Source organism: Theropithecus gelada, chromosome 2 (assembly GCF_003255815.1).
Source record: "Theropithecus gelada isolate Dixy chromosome 2, Tgel_1.0, whole genome shotgun sequence".
Lineage (NCBI taxonomy): Eukaryota > Metazoa > Chordata > Mammalia > Primates > Cercopithecidae > Theropithecus > Theropithecus gelada.
This window is the reverse complement of record NC_037669.1, coordinates 176,532,646-176,551,657: the sequence shown is the minus strand read 5'-3', so window position 1 is coordinate 176,551,657 and position 19,012 is coordinate 176,532,646. Positions and strand designations below refer to the sequence as shown.

Genomic DNA, 19,012 nt, shown 5'->3' with positions numbered 1-19,012 from the left:
TACTGGCTAAATTAAAGAAGTAGTTAGGGTACCCATAAAGAAGGGCATGAATATTTTTAAAAAATTGTTCTTGAAAGAATATAATCTTTTACATAGGTATCCAAATTACAACATGTAGATGAAACTTTGTGAGACATCTTTAATAATTTAATTTATCTTTTTTTAAATTATACTTTCAGTTCTGGGGTACATGTGTAGAATGTACAGGTTTGTTACATAGGTGTATACATGCCATGGTGATTTGCAGCACCCATCGTCTACATTAGGTATTTCTCCTAATGCTATACCTTCCCTAGCCCCCACCCCCTGACAGGTCCCAGTGTGTGTGATGCTCCCACCCCACAGTGTCCATGTTCTCATTGTTCAGCCCCCACTTATGAATGAGAACACATGGTGTTTGGTTTTCTGTTCTTGTGTTAGTTTGCTGGGAATGATGCTTTCCAGCTTCATCCATGTCCCTCCAAAGGACATGAACTCATCTTTTTCTATGGCTACATAGTATTACATGGTATATATGTGCCACATTTTGTTTATCCAGTCTATCATTGATGGGCGTTTGGGTTGGTTCCAAGTCTTTGCTATTGTGAACAGTGCCACAGTAAACATACGTGTGCATGTGTCTTTATAGTAGAATGATTTATAATCCTTTGGGTATATACCCAGCAATGGAATTGCTGGGTCAAATTGTATTTCTGGTTCTAGATCCTTGAGGAATCACCACACAGTCTTCCACAATGGTTGAACTAATTTACACTCCCACAAACAATGTAAAAGCATGCCTATTTTTCCACATCCTCTCCAGCATCTGTTGTTTCCTGACTTTTTAATGATTGCCATTCTAACTGGTGTGAGATGGTATCTCATTGTGGTTTTGATTTGCAGTTCTCTAATGACAAGTGATGATGATCTTTTTCTTATGTTTGTTGGCTGCATAAATGTCTTCTTTTGAGAAGTGTCTGTTCACATCCTTTGTCCACTTTTTGATGGGGTTGTGTTTTTTCTTGTAAATTTATTCAAGTTCTTTGTGGATTCGGGATATTAGACCTTTGTCAGATGGATAGATTGCAAAAATTTTCTCCCATTCTGTAGGTTGCCTGTTCACCCTGATGATAGTTTCTTGTGCTGTGCAGAAATTCTTTAGTTTAATCAGATCCCATTTGTCTAGTTTGGCTTTTGTTGCCATTGTTTTTGGTGTTTTAATCATGAAGTTTTTGCCCATGCCTATGACTTGATTTTCTTCTAGAGTTTTTATGGTTTTAGGTCTTATATTTAAGTCTTTAATCCATCTTGAGTTAATTTTTGTATAAGGTGTAAAGAAGGGATCCAGTTTCAGCATTTTGCATATGGTTAGCCAGTTTTCCCAATATCATTTATTAAATAGAGAATCCTTTCCCCATTGCTTGTTTTTATCAGTTTTGTAAAAGATCAGATGATTGTAGATGTGTGGTGTTATTTCTGAGGCCTCTGTTCTGTTCCATTGGTCTATATATCTGTTTTGGTACCAGTACCATGCTATTTTGGTTATGTAGCCTTGTAGTATAGTCTGAAATCAGGTAGCATGATGCCTCCAGCTTTGTTCTTTTTGCTTAGGATTGTCTTGGCTATGCGGGCTCTTTTTTGGTTTCATATGAAATTTAAAGTAGTTTTTTCCAATTCTATGAAGAAAGTCAATGGTAGCTTGATAGGGATAGCATTAAATCTATAAATTACTTTGGGCAGTATGGCCATTTTCACATGATTATTTCAATAGATGCAGTAAAGGCCTTCAACAAAGTTCAACAGCCCTTCATGCTAAAAACTCTTAATAAACTAGGTATTAATGGAATGTATCTCAAAATAATAAGAGCTATTTATGACATACCCACACCCAATATCATTCTGAATGAGCAAACCTGGAAGCACTTCCTTTGAAAACTGACACAAGACAAGGATACCCTCTCTCACCATTCCTATTCAACATAGTATTGGACGTTCTGGCCAGAGCAATCAGGAAAGAGAAATAAATAAAGGGCATTCAATCAGGAAAAGAGGAATTCAAATTCTGTTTGCAGATGACATGATTGCATATTTAGAAAAGTCCATCATCTCAGCCCAAAATCTCCTTAAGCTGATAAGCAACTTCAGCAAAGTCTCAGGATACAAAATCAAGGTGCAAAAATCAAAAGCATTCCTATACGCCAGTAACAGGCAAACAGAGCCAAATCTGGGGTGAATTTCCATTCACAATTGCTACAAAGAGAATAGAACACCTAGGAATACAACTTACAGGAGATATGAAGGATATCTTCAGGGAGAACAACAAACCACTGCTCAAAGAATAACAGAGGACACAAACAAATGAAAAAACATTCCATGCTCATGGATAGGAAGAATTAATTTGATTTTTAAAAACCTTGGAGGCCAGGCATGGTGGCTCATGCCTGTAACCCTAGCACTTTGGGAGGCCAATGCAGGAGGATTGCTTGAGGCCAGGAGTTTGAGATAAGCCTGGCTAACATCACAAAATCCCATCTCTAATAAAAATACAAAAATTAGCTGGGCATGGTGGTGTATGCCTGTAATCCCAGTTACTCAGGAGGCTGAGGCAGGAAAATTGCTTGAACCGGGGAGGTGGAGGTTGCAGTGAGCTGAGATCACGCCACTACACTCCAGCCTGAGTGACAGAGTGAGACTTTGGCATGTACTGTCTGTCTGTCTGTCTGTCGTCTGTCTCTCTCTCTCTCTCTCTCTACATATATATTTTAAATATATACATATATAATATATACTATATACATATGTAATATATATAATATATAATACATACATATGTAATATATATAATATATAATATATACTATATATAATATATATATAATTTAATTAAAACAATAATTTTAAAAAGCCTCTTAGAATTCCCTGAGAGGAAGGCATCACACACCCTAATCTTTCTGAAAGTAAAACATTTGCTGTATTTATCTGACGCTCCAGGAGGTCATGTCAATTAGTATTTTTATGACTTTGAAAAAAAATGAAACAAGCAAACTATTTCACTTAGTTTAAACCAGTGTATCCCAACATAATTTGACCAGAAAGTACTTCCCCACCCCAACTCCAGGGCACAGTGACAAATCCTCCCTCAGCACTAGAGACCTAATTAACACTCTTTGGAGAACACTGATGTAATCCTCCCACTGTAGAGAAGAGTAAAATGAGGCTCCAAAGGGCTGAGTGATAACTAGGAAGTGGTAAAGGTGGAATCTGAACCAAGGACTTCTGATTCCACATATTACAATTTAACTTTGATTGAAGACATACTTTTCAGATCTAGTTATTTTTAAGGTTTCCTACATAGCTACAAAGGAAAACGGATAACTTGGGTGGGAATTGGAATGCTCATAGAATTTACAAAATAAACCACAGTTATTTCCTCCTTCTCTGATTAGAACCTGGAATCCTCTTGCATTACTGGCCTCTTTTTATTATTATTTTAATGGTTTTTGGAGTACAAGTGGTTTTGGTTACATGAATGACTTATATAGTGATGAATTCTTAGATTTTGGTGTACTTGTCACCTGAGCAGTAAACACGATGCCCTATATATAGTCTTTTATCCCTTAAGTAGCCTCTTTTAACAATGGGGGAAAGAAAACTCCATAAATACTAAAATGTGAAGTCCTTTGATTTACCTTGAAATGTGGAATTTGGAATATTAAATATTTGCCAACATATATCCCAAATATAGTCCCTTAATCCATAGGCACATCATTTATATTTCTCAAACTCTTCCTTTAAACCATCTGTTGTGAAGTCTGTACTTTACTATGTCTTTAGGGTAGACAATTGTGATGTTAAATGTATGTATAATGGGTTAAGCTACTTTTCAGGAACACTGGCTGCCCTAATCGGAATTTCACACCCCACAGGAGGTCAGCTAGCATTTAATGAGATAGGCCAGAGGTTTGTACAAGTACTTAAAGCTATTGTATCTCAATTAACATAATGATTGTTAGAAATGGGCTGCCTGATGAAAGTAGTAGCATGTTAATTAGCATAATGATGCTGGAAATGAGCTGCCATTTGTGAAACTTGGAGTATTTAAGATAATGTGGATTGGTTACATTATTTTAGACATATTCTACACTTTACAAGAAAAGGGAAGGATACAATAAAATGTGGGGAAAAATCAGGCAAAGTAGGGATGCCTAATCATAGCTACTTGGGAGGCTGAGGAGGAAGGATCACTTGAGACCAACAGTTCGAGGTTGTAGTGAGCAACTTGTAGGTTGATTGGACAACTTGCACCGCTGCACTTCAGACTAGGTGACAGAGTGAGACCCTGTCTATACTTTTTTTCAATAAAAAAGCTTTAAAAATATTAAAAATGTGGGGAAATTTGTAGCATATGACTAACTTTAGGACGTTGTTTGAGCTTGATCTCAAAATTGGACTGTCGTTGAATAATTTTCTGGTGGCTTCTGTAAGGATAACATCACCCTACCTCTAGAAAATGGTCAAATCTAACCTGAGTGAATTTTTCATGTAAGATAGGGTCAGGTTATTTCTGAAAACAGAACTGGGACTTCAAGTATACAGAGCAAACTGTATAAATTGTGTTGTGGCTACTTTCTAATCAATGCTTGTTACATATTTTCAAAGTGCCTCCATGGGTGCTCTTGCATCCCTCAAACTTTTCCCAGTGATGGTTATCAATGAAAAGAACCCAGTTTTTATGACCCAAATGCTAAGCTGAATTGCCAATGTCTTCCTTGAATGATTGTGAAGAATCTCATGTCTTACTGTGGCTAAAATTGATACAAACTTAGAGTCACATTAATTATTCCTGTTTACAAATTTACAGGAGTGATTGCCATCCACAAATTTATTTTATTTAGATTATTCATTTGGTTTCATTCAATTTTGTGATGCTATTGTTAAGTCAAAAACTTCTAGCACTTTGTATCATATCAAAGAAGAGAATATAAGTAGGACCTGTTAAAATTTTCTCCAGGTTTAATGTCCATAGGGCAATGTAAGTGGTTTTCACATGCCACACTTTTCACATGTCACACCATTGAAATATTTTATGTTCCAAGTTACATTCACAATAATTAGATTCCTTGTCTTTCTCCAAAAATCAGGCCTTCCTGGGCTTTTAGCTCATCTGCCTCTGTTAATGGCATCAATAACTTCATTGTTTTGCTTGGAATTTTTAAGTCTTGTTTTTTTCTTTCTTTTTCTTTGGTCTCTCCCTATTTGACTTCCTTACCTCACCATCATACCCACTACCATCATACTTCAGACCTTTACCTCCTCCTGTGTGAATAATTGAAATAATAGGACTGGGGATTTTCAATGCTTCCAAGTGCCTTGTCTACTTCAGCTGGAATAGCAGTCCTAGAACAAAGAAAATGCTGTCCAAGCACCTCAGTATGACACATGATACTAGAATCTGGGTCAGTTCTGCCTTTTCATACTGTTCTATTAGTCTGTCTCATTTCTCAGAGAAATACTCTGAGCTTTCCCATCTATGCACTTTGGTCAAACTGTTATTCTGCCTAGAACATTGCTTTTTCCCATAAGACCTAGATCTAGTTGCCAAAACTTCCATTAGTGTTTATCCAGCCAGAAAAGAAAAATGATGTGCATTCTATCACTACAGTACTTTTGAGGAGAGTTCTTTACATTTTCTTCATTGTAGTACATGGATAGCTAGATATAGATATGGATATAGATAATTCACATGTAGATCTAAATCATGTACTGGATTGTAAGCCTTGGAGGGCAGGGATCCTGTCTTCTAGTACAGTACCTGGCATGATGCTGGTACCACAAGTGAAGTTGGACCTGCGTATGGAGGTGATGGGGAGACTGTCACCAGAATCTCTTTTTGGATCAGGCAAAACACCTGCTTCCCCACCACATCATACAATGACCAGGCAAAGGTACCTTACACCTGGTAGGGACAGCCTTGAGTGAGAAGAACGCACTTCACTGGAGGTTCACAAATGGAAACAACTAAAGCTTCTTTAATCAGGCAGGGAGAGAAGGAGATTCTGGACAGTTGCAAGAAGGGGAAAAATTTGCATTCTGAAATTTCCGAAATCCATCCTTGAAACATGCTCCTCTTTACCAAGCATCCATTGGTAATAGAGTCATTAATGTTTAAATCAAATCATGTCATTCCTGTTTTTTTTAAAGACTTCCAAAAGTTTCCTAGCTCACTTAGAATATAACAAAGTATAATCACTGGACCCAAAGCCAAGTAGCCAAGGGCCAAAGACTCTATAACAGCTGGCCTGTTTGACTCAACTCCTGTTACCTTCCCCTCTAGTTCAGAACATTCATGCCTCAGGTGGCCCCTCAGGGCCTCTGAACTTCCTGTTTCATCTACTTAAAATAATTTTTCTCCCAATTTCTCCATGATTAGCTTCTAATTGTCTTTCAGATCTGAAGGCTGTATAGACAGGCTTCCCTTGATACCTAATCTTAGGTACTCGGTCACTTTGCATCAAAATAATCTTTTAAAATAATCTGCTTTGTAGCTCTCTTTTTGATTATTTTCTGAGTGATCCATTGATTCTAAGTCTACTACTAGAAGGAAACTCCAAGAGAGTGCGGGAGGCATCGGCTTCTTTCATGAGTCTTTCCCCAGCACCTAGAATGCTGCCTGTCACATAGTAGGTGCTCAATCATTAATTGTTGATTGGATAAATGAAAGGTTTTTTTTCCATTTATCCAGACATCATTAAACTGTTAGCTTGGTTCTAGAATCATTCATTTCCTTATTGTGTTTTGGCACAACCAAAGCCAGTTTCACCTACTCACTGAGTCCGGAGAGGTGTTTCTGGCAAACAGTATATTAGTGAGAATTTTCTTAAAGAAACAGAAATAGGAGAGACTTATTATAAAAAATTTGCTCCAAGATGTGTGGTCAGCAATCCGGAGACCCAGGAGAGCCAATATGGATAGCGTAGTTCCACTTGAGTCTGACAGCCTGAGAACCAGGAAAGCTCATGATATGAATTCAAGTCCCAGAGCTGGCAGGCTCAAACCCAAGAAAAGCCAATGTTTGAGTTCAAATCCAAAGGCAGGAAAAGACCAATGTTCTCGCTTAATCAGTCAGCTAGGAGTTTTCTTTTATTCAGAGGAGGCTCAACTTTTTGTTCTGTTCAGGCCTTCTGTTCAGGTCCTAATAGGACAAGGACCTCCCACACTGGGGAGGACCACCTGCTTTACTCAGTCCACTGATTCAAATGTTAATCTCATCCAAAAGCAGCCTCACAGACACACCCGGAAATAATGTTTGACTGACTATATGAGTATGCCATGGTCCAGTCAAATTGACACATAAAATTAACTATCACAAGTGAACTTCTTGTCAACTTGGCGTTCATATGCATCTTCACAAACCATATTTAATCTTTAAAGACAATAACAAGGACGTGATTCATTATAACATGACACAATTATCCTATATATGACTGAAAACACACTAACTCCTTTCACAGAAAGAGGTAAAGTCTTTGAGTGACGTTTACTCTCCTCTTTGATATTCTGTAACTTAAATATTGATGTAAAATGAACAATACTTAAATACTATGATATGAAGTCAATACACAATTATACATAAGAAAGAAAAGATATTTGCTTAATATATATGTTAATATATAAACATACACACACAAATGTATTCATGAAAAGGTAAGGAGATATTGATGGAAATTACAGTCTTTATTGCTGTAGCTGGTCATAGCTGATATTTAAAATAATCTTCTTTCACTATCCATTCTATGTTCCCTTTGCCTTCAGCAAGTACTTCAGCTGGTCATGCTTCTTTGGTGGGGTGACCCAAACCTCCATTCCTGAACAATCTAGGCCATTGGATTGAGTAGTCCTGTTTGGATTGTGTTGTAATTTTCCATTTACCTTAATCACAGGGCATGGTAATACTAAGAGACACACTGAGGGATCTCCTGTATTCCAGATATTCCCTTCCTTACCTCCATGGTAGAGTAGTAGTCCAATTTCCCTTTGTTAGTCAGCATTAATCACTCCAGCCAGCACAGTAACTCCCTTATTTGCTTGTTGATTTGGAAACATGAGGAGTCCAAAGTGGCTGAGCGGCAGTATTAACTTCTAGTTCAGTAGAATTATTGTTGTCTCTCCTGGTGGAAGCATTCCTCCCTTAGCAACTGAGGTCTCTTGGCCAGCAGAACATAATGTCATGGGTACAGGAAGCAAAAATTTTGCTAGTGAGTCACTAAGGGTATTAGTGAGTGGTGCCACTCTCATTTTTACCTTTTAATTTCTGGACCCATGAAACCTGGCTATAGGAGAACAGCACCATGTATATTGGGTAGTCATTCGAAGCACATACAGCCTTTCAGAAATCCTTCACCCATCCCTGCACAGTATTGCCAGTTAGCTAGCATTGTAATTGAGTCTTCAAAAGGACATTCCACTGTCTGTCAAGCCAGCTGCTTCATGGTGGTGGGGAACATAGCAAGATCAGTGAATTCTATGAGCGTGGCCCATTGCCATGCCTTATTTGCTGTGAATTGAGCTCCTTGATCAGAAGCAATGTCGTGTAGAATAACATGATGGTGGATAAAGCATTCTTTAAGTTCACTGATGGTAGTTTTGGCAGAAACATGTATAGGAAAGGCAATTCCACATCCAAAGTAAGTTTGTTGTCTAGTAAGAAGAAAATATTGCCCCTTTCATGATGGAGGTAGTCCAATGTAATCATTCTAGTACCAGTTAGCTGGCTGATCACCTCAGGGAATGGTGCCATATCAGAGATATGTTGCTGGCAGATTGGGCACTCAGCAATGCCTATGCCAGGTTTTCCTTGGTGAACAAAAGTCCATGTTGCTGATCTCACTCATAATCTTCATCTCCGTAACCATGGCCATTTTGTTCATGAGTCCATTGGGCAATGACAGGAATGGCTGAGGAAAGAGGCTGACTCATATTCACAGACACATATTCATCTTATATCTTGATTATCAAAATTCTCTGTGGAGGTGATCCTATGATGGACATTTACATGGACGATCAATATCTTCTATTTATTATTCATAAGATTTTCACATACCTTTTCCACAAATGTCTTTGTCGCCAATTTCCCAATCACGTTCTTTCCAAGTCCCTGACCGTCCAACCAAACTCTTGGATATAGCCCATGATTAAGTTTATAATCATACTTCTGGCCATTTTTCCTTCCAAGCAAAGTGAACAGCCAGATGCACTGATATAAGTTCTACTCGATGAAAGGATTTCACTTCACCAATGTCCTTCACGAATGGCCCAGAAAGAGACTACAGTGCCTCAGCTGCCCACTGTTGGTTGTACCTACGTATCATGCAGAGCCACCTATAAACTAGACCTGAAGAGGCAGGATAGCAGGAGTGGGAAACATGGATATTTGGGCCACTTTTGCATGTAGCTTTCTGTGCCTTCAGGGTCTGCTTAAGCCTGATCATGTATATACCGCTTGCATTGTATGATGGAGTACTGCATGTCCATCTTTATGGCTTGGTGAGTCAGATAACACCCAGTTCATGACAGGTAGCTCAGTTCACATGGTAACTTGATTGCACATAGTTAAGTGTTCAGTTTCTGTTGAGGCCCAGTAGCAAGCCAAGAGCTATTTCTCAAAAGGAAAGTAGTTATTGATAGAGATGGCAAGGCTTTGCTCCAAAATCCTAAGGGCCTTCACTGCAGTTTACCTAACAGGTTTATATACCTGTTAATATGTAAACATACATACACACAAATGTATTCATGAAAAGGTAAGGAGATATTGATGGCAATTACAGTCTTTATTGCTATAGCTAGTCATAGGTGATATTTAAAATAATCTTCTTTCACTATCCATTCTATGTTCCCTTTGCCTTCAGCAAGTACTTCAGCTGGTCATGCTTCTTTGGTGGGGTGACCCAAACCTCCATTCCTGAACAATCTGGGCCATTGTCAAAACCTCCAAACAGCATCCCTATTTGCAACTGACACTTCAAACACCATTGGATCTGCTGAAGTATATGACTCAAGTGACAGAGCAGCTCCCATTGCAGCCTGGACCTGTTGTGAAACCTTCTCTTATTCTGAGTCCCATTTAAAACTAGCAGTTCTTTGTGTCACTCAATAGATGAGTGAGAGTCACATACCCATATACTGCCTCTAAAATCCAAAGAAGCCACTCAGCATTGTGCTTTTTTTGATGATAGGAGATACTAGATGCAACAGGATTAAACTTATCTTTCATCCTTAGAGATGTATTTTCACAAACCCTACCACACTGGACCTCTAGAAATCACTGACAGAAGTTCCTTGAATTTTTGTTGAATTTATTTACCAGTCTCAGACACACAAATGTTCTACTAATAAATCTAGAGTAGTTATTACTTCTTGCTCATTAAGTCTAATCAGCATAGTGTCATGAATATAATGGGTCAGTATGATATCCTGTGGAAGGGAGAGACCATCAAGATCCATGCAAACTAAATTACGGCCTAGGCTAATATACTCCTGAGGTAGGATATAGGAGGTATATTGGTGGCCTTGAAAGCTGAAAACAAACTGTTTCTGGTGGGTCTTATTGACAGTAATGGAGAAACAAAGGAATGTGCCAGATCAACAGATGCCTAACAGGTTCCAAGGGGTGTGTTAATTTGCACAAGCAATGAAATCACATTTGATACAGCCACTGTCATTGAAATCGCCACCTGGGTATGTGATACTGTTTGGCTCTGTGTCCCCACCCAAATCTCATCTTGAATTGTACTTCCATAATTTCCATGTGTTGTGGGAGGCACCCAGTGAGAGAGAATTTGAATCGTGGGGGTGGTTTCCTCCATACTGTTCTCATGGTAGTGAATGACTCTCATGAGATCTGATGGTTTTATCTGGGGTTTCCGCTTTCACATCTTCTTGATTTTCTCTTGTTGCAGCCATATAAGAACTGCCTTTCACCTCCTGCCATGATTCTGAGGCCTCCCTAGCCATGTGGAACTGTAAGTCCAATTAATCCTTTTTTTATACCCAGTCTCGGGTATGTCTTTATCAGCAGCATGAAAACAGACTAATGCAATATGCTTACAATAACCTACTGTCCTTCTCTAAGTTCCATCTGTCTTTTGCACAGAGTAAATGGGCAAGTTAAATGGAGTTATAATGGAAATCGACACTGCATGTTTCAAGTTCTTGATAGTAGCACTAATTTTTGCAGTCCTCTGGAAATGCATTATTGAATTTGGTTTGCTACTTTCCTATGTAGAAGCAGTTCCTGTGTCTTCCATTTTGCCTGTTCCACCATAAAGGTCCTTATTCTGCAAGTGAGGGAACCAATGTGGGGACTCTGCAAGTTACTGAGCATTCTAGAACTAAAGAAACAACCACAAGATAGGCTTGGGGATTAATGGAATCCACTGTGAGAAGGACCTGAGCTAAAACTCCATTGATCACCTGACGTCTGTATGTCTATACTCTGGTGCACTATGGTGCCATTTTAGGTCTCTTGGAATTAATGTCAGTTGTCCAATAGACTCTGAAAGATCTGATTTTTTTTTTTTTTCTTTTCTTTGGTCAGAGGCAATAGGTCCCTTTTGGGAAGGCTGAGAGAAAAATTAACAGTATACATCTTTGATAGTTTATCAGTGTCTTTCTTTGAGGAAACCCAATCTCCTTTTCAGTCAATGGATTCTGGGTCTGTAAACTGGCTCAAGTCTGGGAATTGATTGAAGTGCCATGAATCTCTCTCTCTTTATGATTCAAGTTAGACATTTATTCACCTGACCTAGAACTCTTCTGCTTATATAAGCCAAATAAGAATTTGGCAGACTTTCTATGTATTTCACTTCTAGGAACACCACGATCAACCAGCCAATGTCATAAGTCTGCATGAGCCACACAATTCTGATTGCTGTTTTAACTCTTTTGTCCTCTACAGTAACCATGCCAACCTCGCTTTTGGTGATTGAATGTTGCCACCTGGCCCCAGTCACTCAGGGTCCAATCACTCTAATTGTATTTAGGTTTCCCAATTCAGTGACTATAGTTCCCACTGTAAGTTCTGGGCTACAGAGAAGAGCAATTACAGAGTTATTCAAGGATGCCAAGGCTCCCCTCACACATGTATTTCTTACAGTTGTGGTGAAATGTCTTCTGGACCCTCCCACTGTAGGTGAGTAGATCTTAAATGATAAACCCACCCTAATATTAAAATCTCTCTAAGCCTTTGAATCTCTTCCTGTAGGGCTAGCATTTCCAACTAGCTCACTGTGGGTCATCTCTTGACCCATGTTTTAGTCAATCAGCTAAGCTATTAGAGTCTTTATAACTTCTTGAGTTGCAACATTAATTGCAGAATCTATGCTTAGTGAGCCCATGTCAATTACTTTGGGCTGATCCAACGTTATGTTCCATTATTATCTCACATCCTTGATATCCATTTCCACACATGTTCCATGAATTTCTGTCTATATAAAGTAAAAAAATCTAAGTAGTTCTTCTGAAGTGTAGTGCACCTCCTTATAGGTGATATTTTGCATCTCACCTTTAAGGGCTTGCTAGACTTGAGCCTAGTTATAGATCTAGAAGTGAAGAGGGGTGGCGGAGGTGAGTCCTAAGAGGACTCAGCTTTGTCTTACATGACAACTGACTCAGAGGAGGCCATTCCAGTTTTTTCAGGCAATGCAGGGTTAAAAATCACTCCCAATTGTAGTGGAGAAGCCACTGTCACTGGGCATGGGGAGAATACTCATCATATTTAGGGACTCACTGTCCCCAGCTTGATTAGATTTTTTCCCCCATATATCCATGACAATTACAAGATCCCACTCTTTCCCAATCAATGCCTTCACTTTAACAGTAGATACTCAGGAGATTAGGAGTTTAACCTCTATTGTAACTCAGCCTGTCATAGGATGAGATTCTGGGTTTGATTTTCAGCAATCTCAGCCATGTGGCTCCAGGAAATAAAGGGCTTTTTCAAGGCAGCCATAGAAACCTTCAAGTCATTTATACTGTGTTTAAACTGAAAATTGAATCCCTGAATTCATCTTCTTCTTTCCCCACTACGTCTAGTGACATTAGGAGCAATCAGACAATCATATTCATTAATTTCACAAAAATGTTTGAAAATGTCATATACATAGTCACCCATCTCCATGCTTCTTATAAATGGTTGATTAGGAGTATCTAATTGAGATATTTTGCATATTTCCATTGCCAGATCATGTCATGGAATATAAATGCTCTCTTTGCTACTAGAAATAGAGTCATTAGTTTTAAACCTAATCAGATCAGAAAACCAATTTCAGAAGTTACCGTATGTGTGTGCATGTACATATATATATATACACACATACACATATGAGAGAGGGAGAAAAAGGAGACATTAAAAAATAAACTGGCTTGCACAATTATTAAGACTGAGAAATCTGATGATCCGCAATGATCTGCAGTTGGCAGACTAGAGACCCAGGAGAGTTAATAGTGTAATTCTAGTTTGAGTCTGAGAACTGAAAGAGTTGGTGTAAATTCTAGTTCTATAGCTGGCAGGCTCAAGATCTAAGAAGAGCCAATATTTTTGTTCAAGTCCAAAGGCAGGAAAAGACCAGTGTTCTAGCTCTAGCAGTCAAGCTGCAGGAGTTCCTTCTTACTCATTCATGAGAGGTTCAATCTTTTTGCTCTATTAAGGGCTTCAACTGATTGGATAGAAGCCTCCCACAGAGGGGAGGAAAATCTGCTTTAACTGATTCAAATATTAATCTCATCCAAAATCACCTTCACAGACATACCCAGAAATATTGTTTGGCCAAATATCTGGGCACCCTGTGGCTCAGTCAAACAGTCACATAAAATTTCCCATTATCCACAGTATTTCTCATCTCCCACCAATGTCTCTTGCTATGCTTTACACATAGCCAACATCTGCTTCTTTTCTCACATATAACCCATTGACCAGGCTGAAAAAAAATTTCAATATGCTTGGACTGGAGTTCCAGAGTCTACCACAGTATTAGTTTTGCACATAAAAGTGGTTCACACAGTAAATTAATAACATGCTGCTTTACTCAGTAACAATCTTTTCTGAAAGTCATTATTGATATTAATAATCGCAATCGTAATACCTTATATTTGTAAGGTTAAGTCATATTCTGAGCAAATTTATTTAGATCTGAACCACACATAATTGCTTTGATGAATCTAATAAACAACGTATATTGAGGTTTAAAAGTGACAAAGATTCTCTTCTTGCTCAACTTTTAGTCAGGCTACTCTGAGTCCCCATCTTGAGTAGGCATAGACTTTTGCCCCCATTCTTGCCAGTTCTTTATAGTCTAGTTTTAGCAAGAATCTTACTAAGTCAGTTTAAAGAGAATACCCTGTAGTTGATATGACCACCCTCAATATCTGATCACTTTTCTCATCCCCTACATTTGATGTTATCATTCCTTGCTCTGCCTTCAGCAAAAAGCCTGTCAAGTTAGTTTAGCAGTAATTCTCTTGTTCTTGATGTCTTCTCTTAGTAATTCTCCACTCACTGACCCCCTCACTCGGCTTGTTGGCTACAAATCCCCAGGTGTCTTTGCTGTATTCTGAATTGAGCATGTTCTCTCTTCCCCTATTGCAATCATTTTAATACCTATTTTTTTACAGATGGAGTCTCACTCTGTTGCCCAGGCTGGAGTGCAGTGGCACGATCTCTGCTCACTGCAAGCTCCACCTCCCAGGTTCATGCCATTCTCCTGCCTCAGCCCCACCAAGTAGCTGGGACTACAGGTGCCTGCCACCATGCCCAGCCTAATACCTATAGTTCTTAATGGCAAAAACCACAATTACTTTTGTAGCAACCTAATAAATAAAGTATTTCTTAATGTTTTAACAAATATCAGAATAAACTTTTTAAGAAGAAAATTTATTATTTTAAATAATGGAGCAGCACTCTGTAGATAGGCAGGATTGTCTAGGGATTCTCTAATCATCAGGGATTTTATTGCTATCTACAAAGTTGAATAGTTTGCATGCCAAGACACCTGTATAAAGACTTTCCTTTTGTAAATTCTTTTGGTTTCAATAAACAGCCCTCAAACTTTACGAAAGTTTGCCAAATGTTTACTCAACACAAAGCCAAATGTACTTTGCATTATGGTGATTTAAGGATTTTCAAGAGTAATTCTGAAAATCCTTGCCAATTTTATTCCTGAATAAGACCATATTTTCTATTACTTGATATCTTACAATACCCTTTTTCATGGACATTTAACTGTGTATTCAAAGCAACCCTACAAGAGGGAGTGTTACTGTCTTCATTTAAGAGTAAGGAGACCGAGACTAAAATGCAGGCTCTCTATTCAGTTTCAGGTTAGGAATAGTATAATTTTTCCAATAATAAATATGGTAGGTTTTTTTAAATGGCTGCAATGCCTCTCTCTCTATCAAGCAATTTCAAAGTGAACTGCTACATTGACTGTTTGGCCAAGTGACTTGCTTTGGCTAATGACATATTAGAAAATTAGCTATAAACAGAATTGAAGAGTGCTTGTACATTTGGGCTTGTTCTTTACTATTCTTGAAATTCTGAGACTTCCATGTGAATTAGCCTGCTGGAGGATCAGAAGCATAGGGCCCAGTCACTTCCATCACACATCCAACAGCTAGCAACACTCAGAAGCAGAGACGCATAGATAATCAGCAGCTGTTCCTAGATGTTCCATTCCTCTCACGATCAGAAGAACCATCCACCCCAAGTTAGCCCAAATTTCAAACCCACATAATCATGAGCTAAATAAGTGCTTGTTGCTAAGTTTGGGATGGTTTGTATTTCATCAAAAGCTAACAGATACAACATTGAGAGAGTGATGTCAAGATGGCTGATCTCAAGGAAAAGAGCTTAGCACAGCCCAGACTTACTTAGACTGTGGGTAAGAATATGCAGGTGCATGTTCGTTGGATGTGTCCACTGCTATCTGTTGCTGCTGACCACTGGTGTCCTGGGATGAAGGTGCCACTGTCTGGGGAGAGGTATCAGCAACAACACCCTAAGGAGGCAAATAAGAACATAAAAGCCTTACTTGCAGCAAAGGGCCCTCTCTAGATAGGCGGTAAGTACCCCTCTTCTATTTGGCTTAAGTAGAGATGCTCTCAGCTACATGAAGTCACAATAGGTACTCAGAGGACACCCAGAGAGCACATTTAGATAAGGGCTAAGTAATTCACCCTAATGTGGCACCAAGAAACCTTGCCATTAGAAGTTGTTGAAGTAGTTAAGTGGTCAGAAAATAATTTTGCCTATACTTGGAATTTTTAAACCAGGTTTGCACATTTATCCACAAGAAATAACAATTTATGCTCATTCAGGATTCTTACAAAAACTTGTATGTTCAAACATTATTTTCCTGGCATATTTTACTGTATCATGTCTATATCCTTTGGGATAATAATGGAAACTGATCTTAATAAAAATATACATCAAAGTTTGGAAATCTTTTCAAAGGATGCTATTAAGTAGGTTTTCTCTTCAGTAATTTGTTTTGTTTTGCTTTGTTTTCTGGTATATGAACTGAAAGTCACCAAGAAGTTTTAAGAAAACAACAAAAAAACTTGTCCTTAATTTTAGTTTGCTTTTCCTTCACCCTTTCTATTTTTTTGTTTCCCACAGATGCTGGCAAGAGTGAATTTCTGGAATTCATCACAATCAAGAATATAATTTTGGATTCCAGAGAGGCATAGGTGATTTTATTTGGTTGTTAGGTGATTGTATTTGGTTGTTACTAGGCCTAAGAAGAGCACCTATCTTGATAAATTTTCCTGGTTTTATTTGTAGTCCTGGATACCTGCAGTGATGTCAAGTAATCTGTCACTGAGATTCCCTAAATTTCTTCTTTAGAATTTGAAAATTCTCTCTATATTTATTCAATCTTTTCTTTCCTAATTCACTATTTGGTATTATTTATTTTTTGACACCTCCTACTACCTTTACTTTATAGATATTGATAAATGTTCAATAAGTGTTTTAATTAATGCTTTCCTTATAATCACTGGTTCAAGGCAATATATCAGAGTATATTTATATTTTTCTCAGTGAAATATTTCTTTTTAATCCCTAAATATAACTATAATTAGACTGTTTCCAATAAGCCACACTGTTAAATGTCTCAATCATCAAAATGGTCAAATTTTATATATATGTTTTTCGTGTACACAGAAATGAAAATATGTGGCAGAAGTTTACACTTAAAGTGCCTATTTTCTCATGGCATAGGTGCTTTTTGATAGCTAAATATAGCAAAGAACATGGAATTTAATCATATATTCTTGAAATTCTGAAAAGACAAAACTATTTAAGATTTGAGACCTATAGGTCTGGAACACATGAAAGATTTAACAATTGGAACTCCTTGATTTCCTAAGCTACATAACAGTGCCCTGTTAACTTGGTATGAACAAACATTTGTCACACACCAAAACCAGAAAACATTTGAGAAGATCCAATTTAGTCTGTAAAGGTCTCCCTCAATCTCAGAGATTGAGAGTCTTGGTGGATTTTTATGTGGAGTGGGACCAACATAGCAGTTGCTTGCCAACAAATGGAGTAGCAAAGACATCAACTGCAGAGGATTCCCAGCTGATGAGAAGGAATGCAGGTGACCATAATGCACATGTGCATCAGGAGAGGGGAAAGAAGGGCAGTCAAAAAGTAATGGCTAGAACCAGAGCAAAGAATATACATACCTAACTGTTTTACCACCATCTGCATAGCTCTGTACCCTCTCCATTTCTATGTGGTTTATGGCTCTGTCCAGTAGAATGATGTGTAGAGGGCATAGATTTATCCCAATGGAAAGAGAGAATGAATGCAGCAAAACTTCCATTAAGGACAAGCTGACATCATCATTCATGATATTCACAGCAATAAGAGTTGTACAACTTCTTTCTTGTCTGTAAGAAGCTGCAAGCCTGTGCAGGTTCATCACCTAGAGCAATGATTTCTAGTCTTTGGGTACATATTTTAAAAACATGATGTTCACAGTGGCTCATGCCTGTAATCCCAGCACTTTGGGTGGCCGAGGCGGGTGGATCACCTGAGGTCAGGAGTTCAAGACCAGCCTGGCCAACCTGGTGAAACCTCGTCTCTACTAAAAATACAAAAAAAAAAAAACAAAAAAACTAGTGGAGCGTGGTGGTGGGCGCCTGTAATCTCAGCTACTTGGGAGGCTGAGGCAGGAAAATCACTTGAACCTGGGAGGTGGAGGTTTCAGTGAGCTGAGATTGTGCCATTGTACTCCAGCTTAGGCAACAGAGTGAGACTCTGTCTCAAAAAAAAAAATATTCAGTCTATACTCCAGTCAAATTCATAATCTGTGGGAATAAGACCCAGGAATCAATATTTTTTAAAGCTCTCCAAATAATTTCAATGTGCAGAAAAGTTTGAGAACCAGTGCATTAGTACAGTGTCTCTCAAATTTTTAATGTGCATTTGGATCACTGAGTGATCATCTTAAAATGCAAATTCAGATGCAGTAGGTCTGGATAGTACCTAAGAGCCGACATTTCTTTTCTTTCTTCCTTCTGACAGGGTCTCCCTGTTTCACTCAGGCTGGTCTCGAACTTCTGGTCTCAAGAGATCCTCCTGTCTCAGCCTGTCAAGTAGCTAGGATTACAGGTGCATGCCATCATGCCCAGCAAGTCTGCATTTCTAACAAGCTCTCAAAGGATACCAATGATGCTGGTCTAGGAACCACTCTTTGAGGAACAAGGCATTAAAGAACTAGTTCATTCACATAGTTGCAAACTTTTTTCCTTTTGTAAGTATTTGTGATTAAAATTGTTGGAGTTGTGATTTGGTTTCTAGAATTTTCTCTAAATATGAAAGAGACTCCCATCAAGAGACTCCCGTCGTGCCTCTGTAGCAGATGACCTCATTGCATGTGCAAAGCAAAACACAACCACATTCAAGTAAATGTTTATACTTTCATATACTGAATGTTAGAGTAGCACAAAAATTGCAAGTGAGGATTCCTAC

General features: G+C 38.4%; 1 protein-coding gene across 5 annotated transcripts in view; it reads right to left on the bottom strand.

Moving 5' to 3' along the window:
* RBMS3 (RNA binding motif single stranded interacting protein 3) overlaps nucleotides 1-19,012 on the bottom strand; it is a 760,896-nt gene that overhangs the window by 9,122 nt on the left and 732,762 nt on the right. For 4 of the 5 annotated variants that reach the window (XM_025375203.1, XM_025375206.1, XM_025375204.1 and 1 more), the window contains one exon: nucleotides 15,901-16,028. In XM_025375203.1, the coding sequence (XP_025230988.1) occupies nucleotides 15,901-16,028 (128 nt within the window). Of the gene's footprint in view, nucleotides 1-15,790; nucleotides 16,029-19,012 lie in introns of those variants that run through there. The other variant, XM_025375205.1, reaches the window with a different exon arrangement.